This window comes from Tympanuchus pallidicinctus, unplaced genomic scaffold (assembly GCF_026119805.1).
Source record: "Tympanuchus pallidicinctus isolate F22 unplaced genomic scaffold, pur_lepc_1.0 scaffold3, whole genome shotgun sequence".
NCBI lineage: Eukaryota > Metazoa > Chordata > Aves > Galliformes > Phasianidae > Tympanuchus > Tympanuchus pallidicinctus.
In genome coordinates this window covers 25077987-25099767 of record NW_026294747.1, presented here as the reverse complement: position 1 = coordinate 25099767, position 21781 = coordinate 25077987, and the positions used below count along the sequence as shown (strand labels likewise).

The window sequence follows — 21781 nt, the reverse complement described above, 5'->3', positions numbered from 1 at the left end:
GAGGAAAGAAATAAACAGCAAGACCACGTCAGAGACCTAAGTAGGAAATGCACTGCATAAATCCAAGGAAAGCAGCAAACAGCTCCAGTGTGATGTACAATATACTACGTGATACTGCAAGTTTTCAGGATTGTTTCAGTAAGCTAAAAGGCATTCTGGATTGCAGGTAGCCATTGAAAATACCATGAATTTAAATAATATTTGACATTCAGAGGAATTGGTGGATGTTGACTCACCTGGGTACCTGGGGCAGATGGATGTTACAGAATGAATGCTGACTGTGCAGTGAGTAACTCGAACCCAATGACCTCCTCCTATTCTGTAACTGGTGATCCACGGAGGCCTGTCCTGCAATATTTTCATTTGGGATGTGGGATTGTTTCACACGAACTTCACTGAGCCAGCAGTTAGCTTCCAGCTGCTCTAGGTTTTGCTTAGCTTCCAATAACTTCTGCTTCTTGACTATCCTTTCCAGCTGGAATTTGACCTTTTTACGTCTTATGTTTCTTTCTGCCTTTTTTAAGGAGCACCTTCGCAGGAGCTCCAGCTGCACCAGTCTCTTCTTGTTCTGCTGTAGCAGCGAAGGCGAGATCTCCAGACCAAGGCTGCTCTGTACCTCAGCCTCTGCGTACAACGTAGATTCTGTTTGCACTGCAAATTCTCTCTGCTGTTGCTGAAGGGCAGCTAGTCGGTTACTCTCATTTATAAGCCACTGTTGGTCTACAAACAATGATTGAAAGAAAGTAAAAAGCATAGAAATAACATTGTTCATTAATTTAATTAGCCGAGAATCCACTGAAGAACAGAATTCCTATGCAGATAGAGCAAATCTATCTATCTATCTCTATGTTAATGAAGAAAATAAAATTTAATGCACATACTAATGAGCCTTTGGTAAATAAATTCCTACTGTTTAGTGAAGAAAATGCAATATTAAAATGTAACTGACTCCTCATCAAAGAGTTTGAGCGTTTTACAGCTGCTGTAAGACAAACACTGCTTTATACACATTTTTGCTCATGTCCTTTCCTTTAAAATTAACTTGAATGAACCAAAAAAAAAAAAATCCACCTGCCAACTATTTCCTCTCATTTCTCTATACATGCTGAAAATGAAGGAAATTAAACTCATGCTGAGGGACTTTGTGTTCAGCACACAAGAAACTGGTGGCATGTTCAGTAAACTTGAAAGCTCGATCTCCCAGCACTACAGTCAGGATGTGCATCATATCTGGGGCCTGCTGCCAGCCCTCAGGCTCGTGGATAGGCATGCAGCCTACTAAGTGGTTTGAAGAAAAGGCTACTAGAAAGCTTCCAAGTGGCTGCTTGCTGGGCAGTTCTGCTAGCCTCTCTACCCACCAGATGGAAATTTCTCAAGCGACACAAACATTGTGTGGTATCTGGGCTGAGGTGAAGCAACAACCACAAAATTTTCTACCTGTTGTGATTATGGCTGTTCCAGAGCATTTCATAAATGCCTGGTGGGAACACATGTACCGTGAATACGAGCAGGTTAGCATGCAACATGTTTGAAATTATTCCAAAACACTCATAGCAAGGATACAAGTGAAATCAACACAACCATGAGTTGTCAGGATGAACACATACAAACTCATATCACCCATCAATGCATATTTTTTCATAAAATCAGGAGTCTACTCCCAAAGAGAATTGGATTCTCCCTTTTTATGAACATTCCCCAAATTTCACAAATGCTTAATATTCTTTTCTAAGAAACCAATTGATTAGCCTTATTTAATAAGAGTATATTACATCTGTTTACATTTTTAATCTTCTCTAAATCTTAGGAGAATCTGATCTTTGCAGTCAGTAGAGAAGCAGTAGAGAAGAACAGGATCTGCTCTGTTAAAAACTTTGTTCACGTTTACGCTGATATGAAAATATACATATTCAGCTGCACAGAGGAACAAACATATCATTAGCTGAAAAAGCAGTATAGAAAACCACACTCAAAGTTCCCTCATACATGAGCATTTCTCAAAGGACAGATGCTTTTCAAAGCACTTTAATCTTCCTAGCAACACTATTTTGCCTGGGCTTAGCTTCAATGTGCTTAGTTGCAGCCCCTCACTGAGGAGCCACCTGTAGTCACTTATTCATGGAGTTAGGAAATAAGAGTTTGACATGGTCACGAGCCCTGTGTATGACAGCTGAATACTTGAAAGGATTTGGGGGCTGTGGATGCTTCCCTAATAGAAGAAAAATAACCACCTTTAGCGGAAAAGCATTGCCAGCATCAGTTGTGTGGTAACTACAAATCTCATTAAACATTCTCTATTAGTGATTCCCACCTGAGGGAGTCTCCAGTTTACATCCTCAGCTAGACACACAGAAGTAGTGATACTTTATAGATAAGTATGTTTACCCTATGGATAAAATGAAAGCATTTTAGTCATAATCTGTTATTACTTCTTAGTAACATCTTAACCTTCACATACAGAAGAGTTTCCTCAACTCTTTATTCCCAGATCTGCCCTCTTCAGCATGTTTCTAGGAAGCAGAATATTTGGCAGATGAGTGTGCCCCTGTAATAGACCTGAAAGTTCTAAGACACTAATTAATGTCTACTCACAAACTTGCCTCTGTCAGAAGCTGAGAAAAAGAGGGTGCAAATAAGGCAAAAGAACTCTGGTGGGCTGCCAAACAAAGAATTAAATTTGGCTGCAAAAACTGCTTGTCTGGCTAAACTTAATATGAGCACAGCTACAGTGGAACTAGACAGGAGCAGAGAACTTGTCCTGTTTCAAGAAATACGTTTTGGAGAAGCTCTGCACTGCCTACACACTAGGTCTCCTTCTGATACTCCCCATCTCCACAATTTTCCTTTTAATTTCTTCCTTGCATTTGGCATAATTTAAAGATGGTAAACTGCCTAAGTTTGGCTCTAGGAAGCCTCTAAACATTCAGAAATTATTCTAGGAACCAGTAGCAGGCTTTATGAAATGGAAATGGTGCCTTTGCAATAGACGTACTCTTCTTATCAAGAAACTTGGATCAGACCATTCAATAGAAGACAACAGGAAGAACACTCTATCTACCCTATTTCAATGCTCAAGAGCTTCTTGAGATTTAAAATGTTACCAAATCTCCCTACAAACTCTGTTCAGCCCCACCAGGACAAGTCTTGCTAACTATGTCCTCGTGCAAAGCAGCATCACTCAGGGCCAGAAGTCACTGATGCTGACAAACACCTCTCCAAATATGCTATGGCTCCACCTTTTGCCATAGCTATTTACTATTCAGAATCTGATATCTGATCTAGTCTCTAGCTTGAATAATACTATCAGAACTTGCTAGAAATAACTCCTATTTGAACCAAAGCATGCCTTTTTTTTTAATTTTAAATACAGTTTTGTTAAAAAAAAAATAAAATCAGCAATGGAGAATGCAGTACCACGTATCAATCATCTTTAGGGTAAATAAAATTTGCATCTTACTTTTAATCTTAATTTGTCTCACTTCTGTTTCTACCACAGAATTTCTTCCTACATTTTTATTTCATACTACCAATGCCTTGTTCCTACTTATAGACTTGGATGAAATCACCTCCAGCTTTACTGTGATCAAGGCAAACAGGCTGAGCTCTCGGGATCATTTATTATACTATGCTATCCCATATAGGTTTGTTAGAGTCATCATAATATACCTCTAAACTTGTATGTCCTCTGCAATTGTGAACGTCACAACTATTCTCAATATTGCAAACAGTAGTCATGCCAGTGATTGGACAAGAATCATCTTAGTACCTTTTCTAATCCCAATCAGGCTGTTTATGTACCTAAGAATTAGTTTCTCTTCTGTCGAATCTCCCATAAACATGTATCGCAACACATCTTCATAAGTTAATCAGGTCTTTCCCTAGCTGACAGTAACTAATGAGAGGCCACAGAACAAAGTGAAAGACACAGGAAAATGAGAAAACTGAGAAGAAGAGGCTGTCAGAGGTTTGCAGAGTGAATTAGGCTCCTATTGAGATGAACAAAAAAACCCAGTATAAACAAAATCTGAATTCAAAGTGATTCTTGAAAGCTAGAGAGCTACCTTTTCACTGAGCTTTTGAAAGATCACTTATCTTCTGATGTTTTGGGATTTCAAAATGTTTCAAGCTTTTCATGGTATAGTTAGCATAGAGCTGAGGTTTGTGTCAAACCAACATCATCGATACTTTACCTAGGAACAAATTTTTTACTCAGAGGGTGGTGAGGCACTACAACAAGTTGCCCGGACAGCTGTGGGCACCCCATCCTTGAGGCATTCTAGGCCAGGCTGAATGGGGCCCTGGCAGCCCGATATAGTTGGTGGATGGCAACTCTGTCTGTGGCAGTGGGGTTGAAATGAGGTGATGTTTAAGGTCCCTGTCAATCCAAGGCATTCTATGAAGCACAGAAATACCGATAGAAAAGTAGAAAATACAACAGCAGATTCTGTCTATATTGCTGCAAGGGAGAACTGTACTGCAGATATAATCAGAGCAAAACTAGAGAAGCAGGATGGGGAGCAACTGGAGAGATGGGAGGCTTGGTGCCACAGGAGGAGCAGTGAGCCTATCCCAGTCAAGACCTGCAGAACTAATTAAACAGTGCTGCTGGTGCTCTGCAAAGTTAATCAGTGCTTGATAATTCTCAAAGGAGTTCTCAAAGGAGAGATAATCATAGGAGAAAATTAGTACTGTGCTGTAAAAAACAATAGTAACAACAACAACAAAATTACAACAACAACAAAAAATTCCACCACAATACAAAGCCTAACTAAGACAAAAACACGAAGAGGATGAAATTACAGAAGAAACCTGAGGGAGGGGCAGGTGCTTACTTTCTAGGATCTGCTGGTTGATGAGGGCTTGGTCATTTTCCAGTTCTCTCTCTGCTTTGACCTGTCCTTTGAGGATCTGCTGCTTTAAATTCTCAACATAGAGCTGCTGCTGTTGGATTTGTTTTCTGTGGAAAGCTTCCTGCTCTTTCAGTTTCTTCTTGTACTCTTCATGCACAGCATCTATGTCTCTGCAGTTCAAAATGTTGGCAATTAATTTAAACAAGAAAAAAATACCAAGCATTTGTAAATGCAACACGTCATCTTACTAAAGAAAGAAAACTTACTAAAGAAAGACAATATTCTGGATATTGCTTTGTTCATTAAGGGTGCATTACACAAAGAACTCGTGATGGTAGAGAGTATATGCACATCACAGCAGGCCACAGTCCTGGAACTGTCAGAGATGCCAGCTTTCACCATGAAAATTGTTATAGTGAAACTGAAAATCCCATCACCAGAAAGAAAACAATAGAAATAATTTAAAAAACACGTCACTTGTCATTTTGCTTCCAAAGGGAAGCGGGGAATGGGAAAGTGGCGTTTATGTTTTATAAGTTAATGATCACAATATAGGATGTTTTTCACCCAAGTACTTAAAAAAAATAAACAGAAATAGAAATGAAAAGGTTTTTAAGGAAATAAAAAGGTTTTTTAAGATAAAAAATCTTAAATCTGGAAAGAAATATGGAAATTGCTGAGATTACATCAAAGGTCTCCAGCAGCACCAAGGAAAGAATTCAGTCACCCAACTCTCTCTCGTATGCAACTACTGCAGGTTGCTCTGTCTATATCTGGAGTAGAACGGTGATCAGAAAAGTTACTATCCTGTAAACAACTCCATGCAGTCCCTCCAAGCGGCCTGTTTCCTGACTGTGCACCAAATGTCATGTTGTTTGTAAAATCATTATCAATCCAAGGCCAACGAGCCTCTGACCTTTGCTACATCAGGATTTATTTGTAATCTCTATCTACAACCACAGGCATGTGTTTGAAGCAGCTATTTCTATAGCAACAACTTTATGTACCAGATTAGCAGACAAAGCAGATGTAGCAATTAAGCAGCTAACATCCTCACATCTGATGGAGTCCCTCTAGATTGAACATTCATTTTCACTTTCCTAGGAAGCAGCAGGAAAACCTGACTATATAAATGACTTAAGATTCTCAGTAATTGAAAATATTATTGACCCTCTTTCATTCACCTGAGAAAAACAGAATTCAGTTTGTTTTTTATGTTTATGTAACTGTAATGCTGATGAGAATAACAGAAGAGGAGCATGTTCTGTTCTGTTACCTTACATGGTGCAAGCAATCTGAGTAAAAGTTTTGTCCCTTCCATTTTCTAACTTTTTTGAGTCTATTTGAGACTTACAGAAACAAATTACAATAGGGATCTCCAAGATCCATTTGTATTTGGCTTGACTGCTAAGATTTCAACAATCTGTGATGTATACTTATTTCTATTTAATAAATGGTGTTTGAATTCCAGGAAATAGGACTGGACTCCCTGGTTTCTTATTCACTTGAAGTAGGTTTAAATAGACACTTCACTGCTGCACTGAAGGGTCTCCTATGGCCACTTCATACCCGAGATTTTCAGTTGTTTGTAGTGAAATCAGCTACGGGGGGACAAACACAGAGCTTAAATGTAGGCTGGTTAACTAAGGAAGAATCAGTTTTTGGGTATGAAACAAAATCCAAAAGGTTTCATTTCAGAAGAGCTCCCATGGTTTTTATTGTAACTATGAAGGAAGCTTTCCACAAATTAGGCTTCCAGGTTATGTTGTGTATTTTCCAGAGAAATGTAATGGAGCAGTAATATAACCTGGAGGTTATTATGCTGCTACTGCTCTGACATAGACAATCACAATGATTTTGGAGCAGTTATATCACCTCTGTGCTTTCATGCACTTACACTGCAAGGCCTTCAGGGCAAGGACTACTTATGCACTTCTTAGTTCAAGAGAGCTTTTATGTGAGCTGAAGCCTCCTCTTGCAAATACATTAAAGTAATAAATGTTAACAGCAATTGTAAACGTAAAGTCTCTGCAAAAAGTCTAATTCTACTTATGGTGAAATAGACTTTAGTCTGACAATCTGATATCTGTGATGGTAACACATCTGGAAAATCTGAGACTGCATGCACATGACCTTGTAAAAGTCACTTAGTTTGAGACACATGCAAAAGAAACAAAGTACGTTCATCCAAGAGAAGCGAGGAGGATCCATAAACCACATCAAACATCAGAAAGCTCAGTATTAGAAGAGATTAACTCTATTTGTTTAACATTATCAACAGTATTCTATATAAGACTGAGGAAATAGAATAAGTCGTGGCCAATAATGCTGAAAAGCAGAGTTTGTTAGCAGAAGAGTAGACAAAGAATTCTTGTTCTGCATCTACTTACTAAAACCAGATACAATTTCTTTTAGAAAAATGTGTTATGTTCTAAGATCTCAAAAAATGCTTGCAGAGGTAGTTAAGTAACATCTGTTTACATTTGGGAGAGGGTAACAGGCTCATACTTTCCAACAATGCTGAAACCAACTCCCAACTCCCAGCCATATATTATAATGAACTGGAGAATAAGCAGTGCAAACAATGGACACAGAAATGTGGTGTTTACTGTTCTCAGCAGCACTAGCATATTCCCTCATGCAGATTTAATAGCTTTTTGCTGATCTAACATGAAACTGTAAAATCTTTTCCAATAAGCACACGTGTTTGCACATAAAGCAGAACACAATGCAGGCCAAACAAACGTTATTGCTTACTGCTCCACTCTATCATTACACCCCATAAGGGCAAAGAGCACACAGGCATAACCATAATTTGCTTTAAATCTTGGAAAAGAAACATCACAGCAACCATCACGGTACTATTGCTGCCTTGTTTTGGTGAGGTAGCTGATGGATACAGTTCTCTATGGTGAAAGTTTCTGTAACAAAAGGCAGGTTGACTGTCTCACCACTGCTGAGGGTACATACATAAATTGCAGTTCTGCTGCTATTTCAGTTCCTTTTTGCCTCATCTCCTATCCCCTAATTTTTAACAGTACACAACAAAAGCCAGTCAGGGTAGTAAGGACAGCTCCGAATACAGGAGATTGAACATCAAAGCTTTTTACAAAGTTGCTTTTTAAAAATAGCTTTCTCAAGCGAGAGAAAAAGATTATGAAAATTCAGGCACAGCCACTTACATAACACAGGTACTATGGCAGAACAGGGAATGCTTTTCTTCTGCTTGTCAGATACTGACCACAAGAGCAAAATGACCGGCTGGTTTGGACTCGAGATACAGATCTATCTCAGGAACTGCTGATACCAAAACCATGAATTGAGAATGCTCCCTTTCTGCTGCTGAATACACTATGTCATGTCAACACGTCCTTGATAGTTTATAGAAATCATACCATAAATTAAACTCAAAAATGAGATGACAGTAGCCCCAAAAGAAAACAACAGATTCACGCCCACTTAGGGGCTAAATCACCCAGTGCACAATTTTAAAAAGAGCTTCTGTAACAGGTATTTGAGTGGCTAAAATAAAGACAAATATCAATCAAATTAACATAAGAATATAATATTCTGAAATAGGCAAAAATCAGTCATTTATTTAAAATATCTTAACTAATATATACTATATAACTATATAAATACAATATATAATATATGTAATATATGCATTAAATGTAGACTTAAAATACAGGAATCCTATGAAACAGGAATCAAGCACAGATACATTTCTGCTACTGCTTGTATTCCTTCCTTCCCACAGCAACCTTTCCCCAGTTTAGCTATAGCTATATAACCCCAGGATAAACATAAGACAAACAGTTTCATTTTTGCTGATATCAAGACAAAGGTAACAAAATCCTTATTTCACAGAACTTGGCATTCAGCATTAAAAATAAATGCAACACTGCATAATATTTCACAAAAGCATGCAGATTTCTAGATATACCAAATGCGTCAAGAAGTGTCAACAGTTACCCCTCCCTCCAAGTAAGCCTTTAAAAACAGGAATTAAAATCACAACAGAAAGAGAACAATCTTAAAATAAGGATAACAAATTACTAAGAAAATCTTCATATTATACCCATATTGCCGGATTGCTTTTCCGTCTCATTTTTCTCTCCACAAAGTTTGCATGACGCATGCTAAATGAACCATCTGTAAATCCACATTTTTTCCAGCCTGTTTTGTCATCAGCTCTCCGGGATCCTATTCTGCAATTCTCCTCCCCTCTTCCCCAAACACTTCCACTGCTGTTGCAGAGGCTGGCGGCTCCTACAGCATAATGCAGCTTTCAGTAACTATGGCAGCGATAGCTCTGTGCTGAGGCAGAAGGTTTTCTGCAACAAAATCTTAAGGCTCAGCTAGAGAAATTCAAGTGGAAAAAAAAAAAAGAAAAAGAAAAAGAAAAAGCGAGGAATACTTGCTAAAAGCTGAGATTTGCCATTTTCCTAAAGGAATCAGTCAGGTCATCAATCAGGTTAGCACACCCATCCTTCTCTGTCTGCCTGATGTTCAAGTCTTTTTCTTTTACTAATGATTTTTTTCCAGGGAAAGAAGAGTTAATAATAAAGCAGACAAAAAAGATGTTGGCAAGGCATTTTGCACAGTTGCAAATCCCAGCACTGAGAGCAATCACAAGTCAGGGTTACAGCCCATCCTCTGATATACATTCCCCCCTTGCTCTGTCCTCTCCTCCTCCCTCTACACGTGTCCAACCCAGGGCCCTTCCCGCAGGGCCTCAGCATCACACAGCAGCAAGCAGCACACAGCACAGGACTGGCAAAGACTGTGTGCATTTGCTTCTGCCTATCACTGTGGCTCAGACCTCTCTCTCCTCCTCCCTAAAGCAAAGGGAAGAATGATGAAGGAGCTCTGAAGCAATGCTGCTCACACAATTCAAAGCAAAAGTTGGGGGGTGAGGGGCAGGAGATGGAAATGAGAAATCAGTAACAACTGCCAGCAGTCAGAATTTTAGGAAATAAGGAACATTTAGAAATATGCACAAAGGAATCCCTGTTAAGGAAATTTACCACCACATAAAATATCATTCAGATTTTCAATTAGCAGGTTTGCTTGCAGGTTTGTTTTGTTTCATTTTTTAGCTCTCTCAAAGAAACTTCTTTTTGCTTCACTTAATGCCCCCAAAGCAACAGAAAGGTAATGACTTAGTTAAGGCAGTCTTTTAAATATGCTTCTATGCTATCTTTGGCAAGAAGTCACAGGCACAAGACACAGACACACTTGATTAAAGGTCACTGCTGCATTGCTAAATTCCAATTCAGCTGTAACTACATTCTATCGCAGATTTTCCCTTTGTGATTTCTGTCATATATAGAACCAGTTCCCCTGCTAAAACACTATTTTGCTGCAACTTGTGGAGCTGCTGTAATTGACAGTGAATTTCTTTGTGAAATATTTGAGTAAGGGTTGCAAAAGACTTCTTTAACTTGTATTTGTATGGCACTTGGGAATTCTCTAGCGTTAGTACGAACACTGACATTATTTTTACAAGTAACAACAGGACATTTTAAGTGTACCACAGTAGCATGAAAATTCTGTTGTGTTCTCCAGTATCAAATGCTTTATTTAGAGATACTCTTTACTGTCCCTTTCCTTTTCCACATTCTTATGTTTTGTTTTTGTCTTGCATTTTCAGGAGAAGACATTTACCAACTTCATTATCTACTGGTATGTGGTGATGCTGTCATACAATCATTGTTGCCAGCCACAAACTTTCCATGTGTTTGCTTGCTGACAGTGAGCATCAAAAACGTGAAGCGCAGGGGTATATGAGCAAGCAGAAAAGTAACAAGTGCAACAAATCCTATCATTTTTCAAGGAAAATTTCATGCTTAAAGTTTAAATACTTTGGCTTAACAGTAAAAATTTGTTCTCTATTGTTTCTGAAAATATTTTAATATATATTTAGAGCTTGAACTGGTGATTCAATCCAACGAAAGCAGATGAGCAAAACATTGCAATATTACTGGCAGCACAGGAGATAAGATTTTAAGTAATGATTATAACAAAATGTATGTCCATATGTTCTGAAATAAAAACTCCAGAGGAAACCAAAATACCATCAGTTGCTGATGAAAGATTTCTAAATGCACAGAAGCCCAACAATTTCAGAAAGATTTTTGTGCGTAATTGTCATCCCGCTTTGTATGAATTGACCATGTTCTATGCTAAGTCTTTTGTTTGGACTCTTCCATAAGCCATTTTCTTCTCACAAGCAGAGAACTCAATTAGTCTAAAGAAATTCTGATATACTAACGAGTATTTACAGGACCTACTACTGACATCAAATTTATTGTAAATCCCACTGCAGTTGTGGTTTTGAAATACGGGCTGCATGCTTACAATTCAGCTGCAAGTAGAGATTCTTGTTTCAATGTGATAAAGTCAAATTAAAGCTTAGAGCCTACTTGCTTCTTCTGGAGGAAGCGTAGAATAAGAAAAAGGCAAAGCTAGAGAGACCAAATTATTCAGCATGATTTAGACGTATCTTACCTTATTTCTGGAGAACACTTTTTTTCTTTACAGTTTGTACATTTTTTACTGTAAATATAAAAGTAGGAAATTACAAAGATGTACAAAGAGAAGGCAAGAAAACGTCACTGAATACTTCTAAACACAGAGATGATGTTATAATTTTGAGTATAAGAATGTTCTAAGATGCAGACTGGTAGCAGCTGGGAAAGCATATATGAACTATTAAGAGTGTGTGTGTTTCTATGAAATATACTTATAGCTTACCCCATTCTTTTATAATTCCTCTAAGGACCTTCCTGACTGAGACAAGACACTGTGCTAGGTAGATTTTTTTTTTTTTTTTAGTGCTTTAGTAAATAAGCACACTGTGTACTTCATTGAGTGCTATATTAGTGTTTATAAAGTACCTCCCATTTTTAGCACCTGACATTGACTTTGCAAAGGCTAGACATTTTAAATGATTTTTTATCTCACTTTATTTTCATATTACAGATCCTAGGCTGTATATCTTAATCATAACTCCCTCCATGAGCACAACTGCTTGTCCAAACAGAGAGGGGCTTGCTGGTTATTTTAAGGGAAGACCAAGTGCATCAGTTCAGCTTGCCTTTGCCAAAATAATTACTCAAGGCAAAAAAAATAATCATTGGATTACATCAAGTGAAAGAAAATTAATTCAGACATAGTGTACAGCTTAATTCTCTAATAGATCAACATTCATGAAGGCAATACAGTAATATTTCTAGTAAAGAAATCATTTGAAACACTTGGGATAAGTCTCAGGTAAAGTTATATTATGTAATATGCATAGCCCTGTCCAAACAGTTGAAAATCTGATCAACACAAAAGAACCTGTTACTTGAACACAGTCTGAAAAAAAAACAACAATCAGAACTATTCTTTATTTTTGTCAGGTTAAAAAGAGCAAAATAAGTGCAATGCTTTGCTGTTTGCAAGACTTCCAGATTTCTGTATGTGTATCTAGGAGCTAGTTCTATAACAAATGCTCCACTGCTGATGTTTAAACCCATGCAATGATTGACATGGTATCTACTTCTGAGATCATTAGAAAAGCTATTATTCTTACATGTTTTTTTTTTTTTAAATTTAGCTAAATAAAGAAATAAATATCAAATACCATTTTGTACAGAAAATACCACTGCAGCAAATTAAAAAAATAAGTGCAGAGATTAGGTAAGTTAAAGAGAGCACATATAAACACACTACCCAAGGTGGAAAGCAAGCCACTTGAATAGAAGGATGAAGAGATGTTCAAAACAGGGAAAACATTTTATGCTTATAAAAACAAGATGAGATACTTCCCCAGAAAAAGATAAGATTCCCAGTATGTAACCACACAAAAACACACTAGCAAGAAGCATAACTATCAACAGATATGAACGAGAAGATGGCTGTTTCTTGCCTTTGACAGGTCAATTGAATGTGCCAGGCTGAGAGAAATTAAAAAAGAAAAAAGAACCCAATTACATTTAGTTCTCCTATACTCTTACAGTATTACACACCAAAACACAGGAGGTAACTTAATTCATTTCCCTGATATACCTGAATAAATTAACCACTGTCTTTATCACACCAATACTTTCCTTTCAGAAAGCCTCTCTCAAGAAATGCAAACACTAGATGTTGTGGATATGAGCAGCTCTTCAGCACTTTGGAAGCAGCCTATGCCTTATTTACAGCTCACTTTAAAAAAACCCAAAAACTTTTCAATTGCCCTCTGAGATGAAGGGATTGATATTTCTTGAGCTACAGGGAATTTATAATCAAACAAACCTTATTTTCAGAACAAATTAGCAGGAAAAGTGAATTGATAATCACATTGCATAAATCCTGATTCATTTTGATAAAGTCCTTTTGTGCACTGAAGAACATTGCAAAAATTATACATTAGCTTGTAAACAAAAAAAACATAATACACACGTGCAAGTGAACTGAATTAAGACAGCCTGACAGTCTCAATCAAAGCATTTTCTTGATTGCACATTAACATTCACTGCGTATCAATAAATAATTCTTGAAGTTTACTGATTGAATATCCTAACATTTTTAAATTAGTAGTTCAGCTGATGCATTTTCCTGAACAGTTTTATTTGGTTCTGACCAGCTGAAAACATGAATGGACTTACTATATATACAACTCAGTTGTACCTGAACAAAGTTCTTGTTTCTGAGGTTGTATTAAAGGAGAAATAGCTTTGTTTTATATTTTTAAACTTACTTTTGAAAAGAAGAAAGGATATAATGAGGAGAATGAGTATGACTTCCATCTAAGTTGAGCCAGTCCAAAGCTCCACAACTCAAAATAGGCGGGACATCATTAATCTAAGCATGTAAGAATAGAGAAGAAAAAAAAATATCACAGCAATCCAGGAAGTTGCAACACATCAGTCATACTGTTGCTGCTAAGTGCTGCATGCCACATGATGTATAATATGCAGGATATGCATAATAATATCTCCCAAGTGAGCTTATAATCACACTTACAGTTCTTCTGCTTAGTCTTCAGTAATCTATAAAGCTGTTAAGAATTGGTTACTGAGGACACCCATTCTTGCAATTCTACTTTAATGTAGTGCATCTTGTATTACTCAAGAAATAAAGGATGAAGGCAAATTGAAGTTAAGCCCTTTATCTCAACCACAGAAGGAAGTACAAGAGGACAGTAGTGAGTACAAAATGTCAGTATGTAAAATACTGTTTTAAAAGGAAGTTTATTGCCAGTATCATTTATATGATTATGTCTTAAATCAGAAAATCTACTTTTTCTTTCTTTAGGGGGAGAGGGAGATATTTAAATAGCTGAGCAAACAGTATCCTGCAGCAGTTAGTTCTTGTGATTACTGTACCAATAAATACCTATTTCCAGAGTATGTAACAATTAAAAGTCTTCTGGCCTAACAACACTCAAGCACTTAATCCTGAAAATTTTCCATTTCTGTTAGTACATGTGATTAAGGGTGGTGAAAAGTCAGCATATAGGGAATAATTCAGAAAATAATCAAAAATGGAAAGACTCTAAATTAGCCTCTTCACAGCAATCTTCTGCCCTTAGGATTCAATCCCACTGTAGTTATGACTAGAAATAGGAAATGCTAAATTATTCAAGGGATCTGCATCTTCATTTGATAAGTGCGTCTGAATGAAGAAATAGTGTCCTCCAACAAAGTTTATGTCACCATAGCCCATTAGGTGCAGGAAATGAAATCAGCAAACTTGATGATGTTAAGAAATATTACCTTTCTCAGGCACCCTTTTTAGACAGAAAACAAAACGGAAAATCAATAAGAATCAGGAAATCAGTGGAGAATTAGAAAAGAAAAATGCAGATCCTTAGAACTTACTGATCTTCTTTGCCTTAAGGCAGCAGCTTCTGCAGGGTGATTGAATCTAAATTTATGAGACCTGCCGAGGACAACAAGGGCCCCTGTAAACAAAAATGAATTAGAAACCTACAGACATAATATAACAAATGGTGCCCTGAATATTCAGATTTTTAGACTGGTGTGTAAAGACTACTGCATATTTAAAGTACTGTAAAATATTTTGTTTAAAAAAAAAAAAAAATATATATATATATATATATATATATATATTCTGACCAACAACTTTCTAACATTTACAGAACAGAGAACTATTTAAAATTTGCCACCAAGGAATGGCAGTTACCATTCTGTAATGATGGCATCCAAACTGATCATAGGGTCCTCTGCAAATCCAATGTAGCATTAAGTTCCCCATTCCCATACTAAATACCAGCATGACTTCATACCAAAAAAACAAAGAAATGCATTATCAGAAAGTTGTTTTTATACAATCCAAGTTCCCAGTAACTGGATTTTCTATTTTTTATTTTTTTAAACACAACCCTAAAACATGATAGCCCAATACATGTCATCTAAGCTTATTCATCGTAGCCTATGACTGAATGGCTAGTATTCTTTACCCAAACACACCATGAATAAACTGAAGATCATTTCAACCATAATATCCAATCATCAGTAGTCTGCTGGCTTGAAGCCAGCCTCCACTATTTTCCACAACACTGACTCTGACTACAGGCTTTTTCTTCTCAGGAGGCTACAAACTACTGCTGCCAAAAGTTGTCTTAATATTGTCACTAATGTCTTTATTTTACTTCCTGTAGGTAGTTCATTTAATTGCTCCAGTCTGGAAGCTTTAGCCATCAAGCCTTGCAGTGCTAGACAGCAGTAGCTTGAAAGATGTATTTCTTAGGTCTGCATGAGCTAGGTAAATGCTTGTCTCTAAACTCCTGAGATAGGTTGTTTATAATGCACGACTCACAGAAAAAGCAAGCCTTACCTTGTGACAGACGGCATGATCCAGTGACTTCACATCCATTCACAGTGCAGTATGCTCCCTGAAGTGGTCGTAATGTCACAATCCCACAGTTGTTGTCTATCATACAGTGGTCTTTTTCGATCCACCGCCCCTTCAAAACTAGAATGTATACCTGATTTTATTTCACCTGTTCAAGGGGTCAGGTATCCTGTATTTTCCTCAAGATTGGAGTGCCACATGGTTTTACCCTATGACTGCACACTTCATACCTCAAAGAACTGTCTCACTTGCAGAAAAAGGACAGCCAATTGTCATTGTTGATTGTTAGCTCAATACCAAATCATAAAAAAAGCTCAATTGAAAACAAAATTATCCTTCAAAATATTTCTTGTTCTGGAAAACCATAAGCTGCTTTCTGATTTGTAAGCTGGTGTGCAAATTCCTCTTAATGCTATTATAGCATTTATTGGTTACAATCTTACTAAACAGAAATTAGAACAAAATTTTGAAACAAAGAAAGTTATAGTTCCAGAAAGCGCCCTATTTCAGTATGAAGTTTTGATCTGAATCATTATTATCTTGAGATTCTTACTGTGAAAAATAAGGAAAATAAGGATATAAAAATACTCAAAATGCGTTTCAACTCTCCTAGGACAGAGTATCACAATCACCTGTGCTGCTTGTTTAAGAGAGGATATATCAAGATTTGGATGTTGGACAGAGATATTTCTAAACTCTAACATAGACTTTAACATGCATGAAGAAACTGCTAAAGAGACCTCAGTCACTTCCATTGGCTTTTTGATTTTTCAGACAGTAACAAAAAAACAAAAAATAACAACAAAAACCCTGAAAGATCTTAGCCAACTTACATAATTATCCTTTTCTGCTTACCTTCTTCTAAAAGGAGAACTGACAAAAGGAAACATAAGCTAGATATTACAAAGACAAATGTAAGCCTCTTGTTTCAACATGAACATACAATAAAATAATCTGTAATATGATTCTCTTACCAATGTCTTGATCTTGGTCTGAATCACTCCTTCCAATTTTGGTTGTTCCTTCCTAAAATAAAAAACTACAACTAATATAATAAGTCAGTTATCAAGGGTGAATTCTATGCAAGGATTAAAAGCTCTGGTTTGGAATATTAGCAAGTATTTGGAAAAAAAAAAACAAAAAAAACAAAAAAAAAAACCCTCTCAGTTCTGGAGCAAACTTTACACATAATACTTGGTCTGCTATAGAGATGCAACTACTTCTTATCCTGCAGCTATGTCAGTTTCTTTTATGACTCCAGTAGATGGAGTAACCCTCAGTACATAATTTTTGGAACACGCTGAAGACAAATATTTTGAACATGAACACATGTTCTGATGCTTTGAACTTTTATAGTGAGCTGGGTTTTTTTTGTTTTGTTTTGTTTGTTTGTTTTACAGAAACAAGATTATTTTATTAGAATTACTCACATACAAAGAAAGAAGTCACAATATGATTATTCAGTTAACCAGTTTTTTTTTTTTTTAGATTTCACAATTAAAAAAAAAAAGTAACTGAATTTAAGTTTTATAAAGGAACTGTATGTCAGAGACTATGAATTCATCAAAGTATCCACTACTGGAGAACTTCTTCCAAATCATATTAAAGCCTAGATTAAAGCTGAAACAAGAAGTAAGAACTGGAAGCCTCAAAACTGGAAAAGGGAAGTTGTGCATTACTGTAAGATGATACAGTTACAGGTAATTACAAATAAATCATACTGATTTCCTGTATTTGAGGTCAAGAGCACAAATACCTTTCAGTTCCTCGCATAGCTTGGATCTTTGAACAGTGAGGAACTGAACGAACAAATCCCTCTGCAACAAACCATGCTGAGACCTCCATCCTTGCTGGAGAGGCAGATGGCTAGATTATGACCAGTTTCCATGGTTTGGAGGGAGCGTCAGCTTAACATTCAGCAGACTCAACCACCAAATAGCCACCTGTAGAAAACCTTATCATCCATTTGACTTCTGACTTACCTCACAAAAGCAAGTGAGCTAGCACCACATGATTTCTGCAAAGAGAGTAAATTAACTCCCAAATCACGTTTCATCAATATTGACTAAGCAAGGAGACAGTTATTATCTTACCAGATGAATCTTTTTTACAATATTCTAAAATGACTTTCGTGAAATACAATTTAATTTGGCAAATTGTACTATGGCTGTATTGGCTTATGAAATTCACAACAGTCAAATGCATCCCAACCAGTGGAGTGAATTTAGATGAGTTTAGGTACAACTGAAAACTGCAGCTGAGAGCAAGGATGCATACAGCATGCAAGCAACTAACTAAAGTTGAAGACAAAAGCAGACCAACTAGCCACAAACAAGACCTATTTCAAGTTTCTTCTAATGCTACTGAGCTAATAATTTAAATATTGATTCTCTTTCCTAATTTAATATCGATTAGTCTACCTAAAAAAAATAAATAAATCAAAAGGCATATCATTCAGAATAAATGATTGCATAACTTCACCTCAACATACAAAAGTACATCTTCATATCAGTAAGTAATTTTATGTTGTTTTTCTCTTCTGACAGTGTTTCCTGACTAAGGATAGAATTCCCACTGCAAATTAGAGAAGCATAATGAGGGAGTTTACTTCATTCAGTTCTGGGAGTACTTCATCTTCAAAAGTTTGTGAAAAATCTTCCAAAACAGTGAAAACAAATCCCATATTTTTAAGATAATTCAATCTATAGAAAAAAATCAGTGTTTTTGTTAATGAAAGCCAGAAAAAAGGAATGGAACCTAAGAAAGAAAGGTTCATTAAGCTCAGTACAGTGGATTAGTGCAGTTAACACTAGAATAACAAAAAAATAGAAGAGTAACACAATGTCTGTTACACATGATCTGAAGACTGATGCCATGATTTCTCACAAGCAAAAAGTAAAGCTCTGTTATACACTGAAGTCCTTATATGTGAGGAACCCACTAGTGTTTTACCTTCTTGCTGTTCAGATGAAGGTAATAGACACCAGAGTCTAAAAGATGCAAAGCACAAAGAAAAGAAAAGGCACCATCTAGAAGCAAAGAAAGAGGGAACAAAGATGTTAGTCTGACAGAGACTCTGCCTAATGATCTCAGAAGATGACCTTTCAAACTAGGCTTATTTATCAAAATTAATATCTTTAAATTACTTCAGATGTTGTTAAAATTACTATGTGAAAATATCTACTGTTTCTAAACTGCACATAATGGAAAAACTTCTAAGTGATAGCAGTTACTTTGAATAAACATTTAATGTTAATGATGGAGTAGTAAAGCTTAAGCGTGTTGATCAGCACTGGATGTTATTACTTGTTCCTTCATCATAATCTAGTACAATTCCTTTGTGCTGGCATGAGAAAAATCAATAATAAGGTTTGTTTTTCAATATAATGAAGAGTAGTATGATTTCTGTTTCAAATATTTGTTGCAGTTTTTTAAGAAAAAAATATGGTGTCCAGAAACTATATCAAGTAGCACAGAACCTAGCTTGGGGTTCAGTTATTTTTATTACCAGACAGATACATAACAAGATCAATTTTACAAGACAACGATATCTAACGCATTTTTTGCTAACAAGTGCCTCTGAGTTTCTCCATCATTTATTTTAATGTTAAACAGCATCAGTGTTTTCATAACTTCTGTTCATTTAAACAATTTCAAAAAAAACTAAAGCCCAGCTTAACGTTTAGCCCTGACTAAAAAGAAAAACTCTGAAACTATTTGACCAAGTCACTCACATCTTATGCCACAACCTACAGGAATACATATGTGATGTTATGAAAAATTACTGGTAAAAAAAATTCTCTTAAAAGAATAGCTACACAGAAAAGCAGATTCTATGAAGACAGGATTTCCACCTGAGCCCAGAAAATAAGCAGAATCATGATTAACCTGCATTCAAGCTACACATGTGGAATCTATTTCATGAAAACAGGAACAGCTGTAAACAGCAGTCATTGCCAAATTAATCCTGTCAAAGTTTACTTTTATACTGGAACTACAGTTACACAAATATTCCAGTCTTGAGTATACAAGCATCTACTAAAATCTGGACCACTAATTCTGGTATACTTTAGGCACCATCATTTACATTTACAGAGATGCACTCCTATCTTCTTGCTTTGCAGGCAAACTATTAATGCCTAATTTGGGTACTTTACTTCACTTACCACACATTATTATATGCATATTGTCATTTGTGTGTGCATTCATAAAAGGTAAAGTTACTATTCCATAAATGAATTCTCCTCCACTTCCATTTTTGTATGTTCTTTTCTGGTGCTGTTTTCATTTTATCTGAGTATTTGTTCTTTTTGTGGATTGTGGGCTCTACTTTTTGCTAACTTTTGTTGTAATGCCACCTCAGCCACACTCCACTTTGTAAATAAAACATGTTTTTAAATTCAAAGGGAAAATAAAACAACAAACAATATCTCACCCTGAGATGATACAGCACCACTCCTGTGCTGAGGATATCATCATCCATCGCCATTAGATGAGGTAAATTGGAGTCTATTGTTACTCCAGCTTTTTCTTTGTTGATGTCCACACTGTACTCTTCCATGATTGCCTTCCTGTCCATCCACTTACTTGTCCAGTCTTTGGTCAGTTGCTCAATCTTTGAGGAGAACAGGAGAGGAAATAATTTCATTTACTAAGTAGTTGAATTTTTCTCATTCATATACGTTCTAACTGAAGAATATTTCTGTGGCAACAAAACCTGGGTAGGAACTACTGCCACCTATTGAAGTAGATTAATCCATTGAAGAGTCATTCCCAAAATATCAGAAAGATATATGATCATGATAGCTACTCAATTTGCCTGTCCTGACAAGCTTCAGCAAATCTTACAACCAGAGACTTCAAAATCTCTCTGCATCTCTAGTGAAGAAATCTCTGTAGAAATATAGTGACTGCACAATAATTTCCTTTAATTAAATTGGAGGAGTTTAATCTTAATCTTGGAAGACAAAAGATTTGTATAATGAATTATTGTGGTACACTTAGACGGTTTTCAAATAAGTAATAGATAGTGCAGACTTGGTAATATACAGTGAACAGTATCATCCCGTCAAGGACACAAGAGGCTTTTACCACTAATGGGTAGAGAACATGCAACATACACAATAAGGATGACTGTTTTCTGCATTTTCAGAGCAAACAAGAAAAGATTAATGCAAAAACGTTTTCATAATTGCCTCAAAACAATGGCAATGCTATCCCTCCCAGCCCTCTGGAATGGGAGAAGGTTACAGGTGACTCATACGCACCTTCATCTCATTCTGAAGAACCAGTTCAGTCAGATTTCCATCCCTGTCATCACTCCAAGGACTGGAATTCCTCTGTTCAAACAACAGTCACAGAGATCTAAGGGTTGGTTTCCTTATTCACCACTGGCAAGCATGTTCTTTCCAGATTTCAAGGTGAATTTAGGAAGAAGGACAAAATATACAGACATTCAATGATGCCTACTCCTCCGTAAATACTGCATGCAAATTCTAGGGGAGTGCAGGTGAAAGAGCATTAACAGAGGGATTTCTATGTACAGAATTCCTGTGGTTCCAGCGTCTTTCAGGAAAATAGGCTTCCTACAACATGGAAAGCCAAGATACTACTATTATTCCAAAGAGAAAACCACAAAGAAGCCAGCTGCATTGTTATGACCTAGAGACTCACACCTTCTTTCAGGAGACAGAATGCACAGACAGATTGAAGCCTCCAAACTACTGTTGAGGTTTACTAGTTTACATTTCTGGCAAATAGGATTGTAATTAATCTTGCTAGGAAGTTACATCAGTGATTAGTACTCTGCATTGCCTTCATGCTTTGTCCCTACAGAAAAAAATGCTTCAATTTCAAGGTATTTCTGGATAACAAAGCCAGACAACTCCATGAAAGGCAACAAGAAAATCCTTCCAAATAATCATACAGCTGCTTATACTTCAGGATTATCAATATTATGCCAGAAAAAAAGGAGAAATGGCAAAAATGCTGTTAGTCTTGTAATCATCACAAAACGATGGAGATTAGATGAAACTAAGGTATTGAAAGCACCATTAAAACTACAGTTGGGAAGCATT

The 21781-nt window shown here is 36.5% G+C and overlaps 2 protein-coding genes across 2 annotated transcripts in view; one reads left to right on the top strand and one right to left on the bottom strand.

Annotated features, from left to right (window-relative positions):
- The window catches only part of CDAN1 (codanin 1), a 57685-nt gene extending 51360 nt beyond the window's left edge, over window positions 1–6325 (top strand). Inside the window, exon 34 of the mRNA XM_052696121.1 lies at window positions 5489–6325. The gene's annotated coding sequence lies outside the window, so the exon portion shown is untranslated. The remainder of the gene's footprint in view (window positions 1–5488) is intronic.
- The window catches only part of STARD9 (StAR related lipid transfer domain containing 9), a 98917-nt gene that overhangs the window by 21949 nt on the left and 55187 nt on the right, over window positions 1–21781 (bottom strand). Inside the window, exons 15-23 of the mRNA XM_052696120.1 lie at window positions 20972–21043; window positions 20140–20319; window positions 16679–16730; window positions 15687–15824; window positions 14708–14790; window positions 13585–13688; window positions 11364–11411; window positions 4833–5020; window positions 237–720 (exon numbers count right to left, since the gene is read on the bottom strand). Of these exons, the coding sequence (XP_052552080.1) occupies window positions 237–720; window positions 4833–5020; window positions 11364–11411; window positions 13585–13688; window positions 14708–14790; window positions 15687–15824; window positions 16679–16730; window positions 20140–20319; window positions 20972–21043 (1349 nt within the window). The remainder of the gene's footprint in view (window positions 1–236; window positions 721–4832; window positions 5021–11363; window positions 11412–13584; window positions 13689–14707; window positions 14791–15686; window positions 15825–16678; window positions 16731–20139; window positions 20320–20971; window positions 21044–21781) is intronic.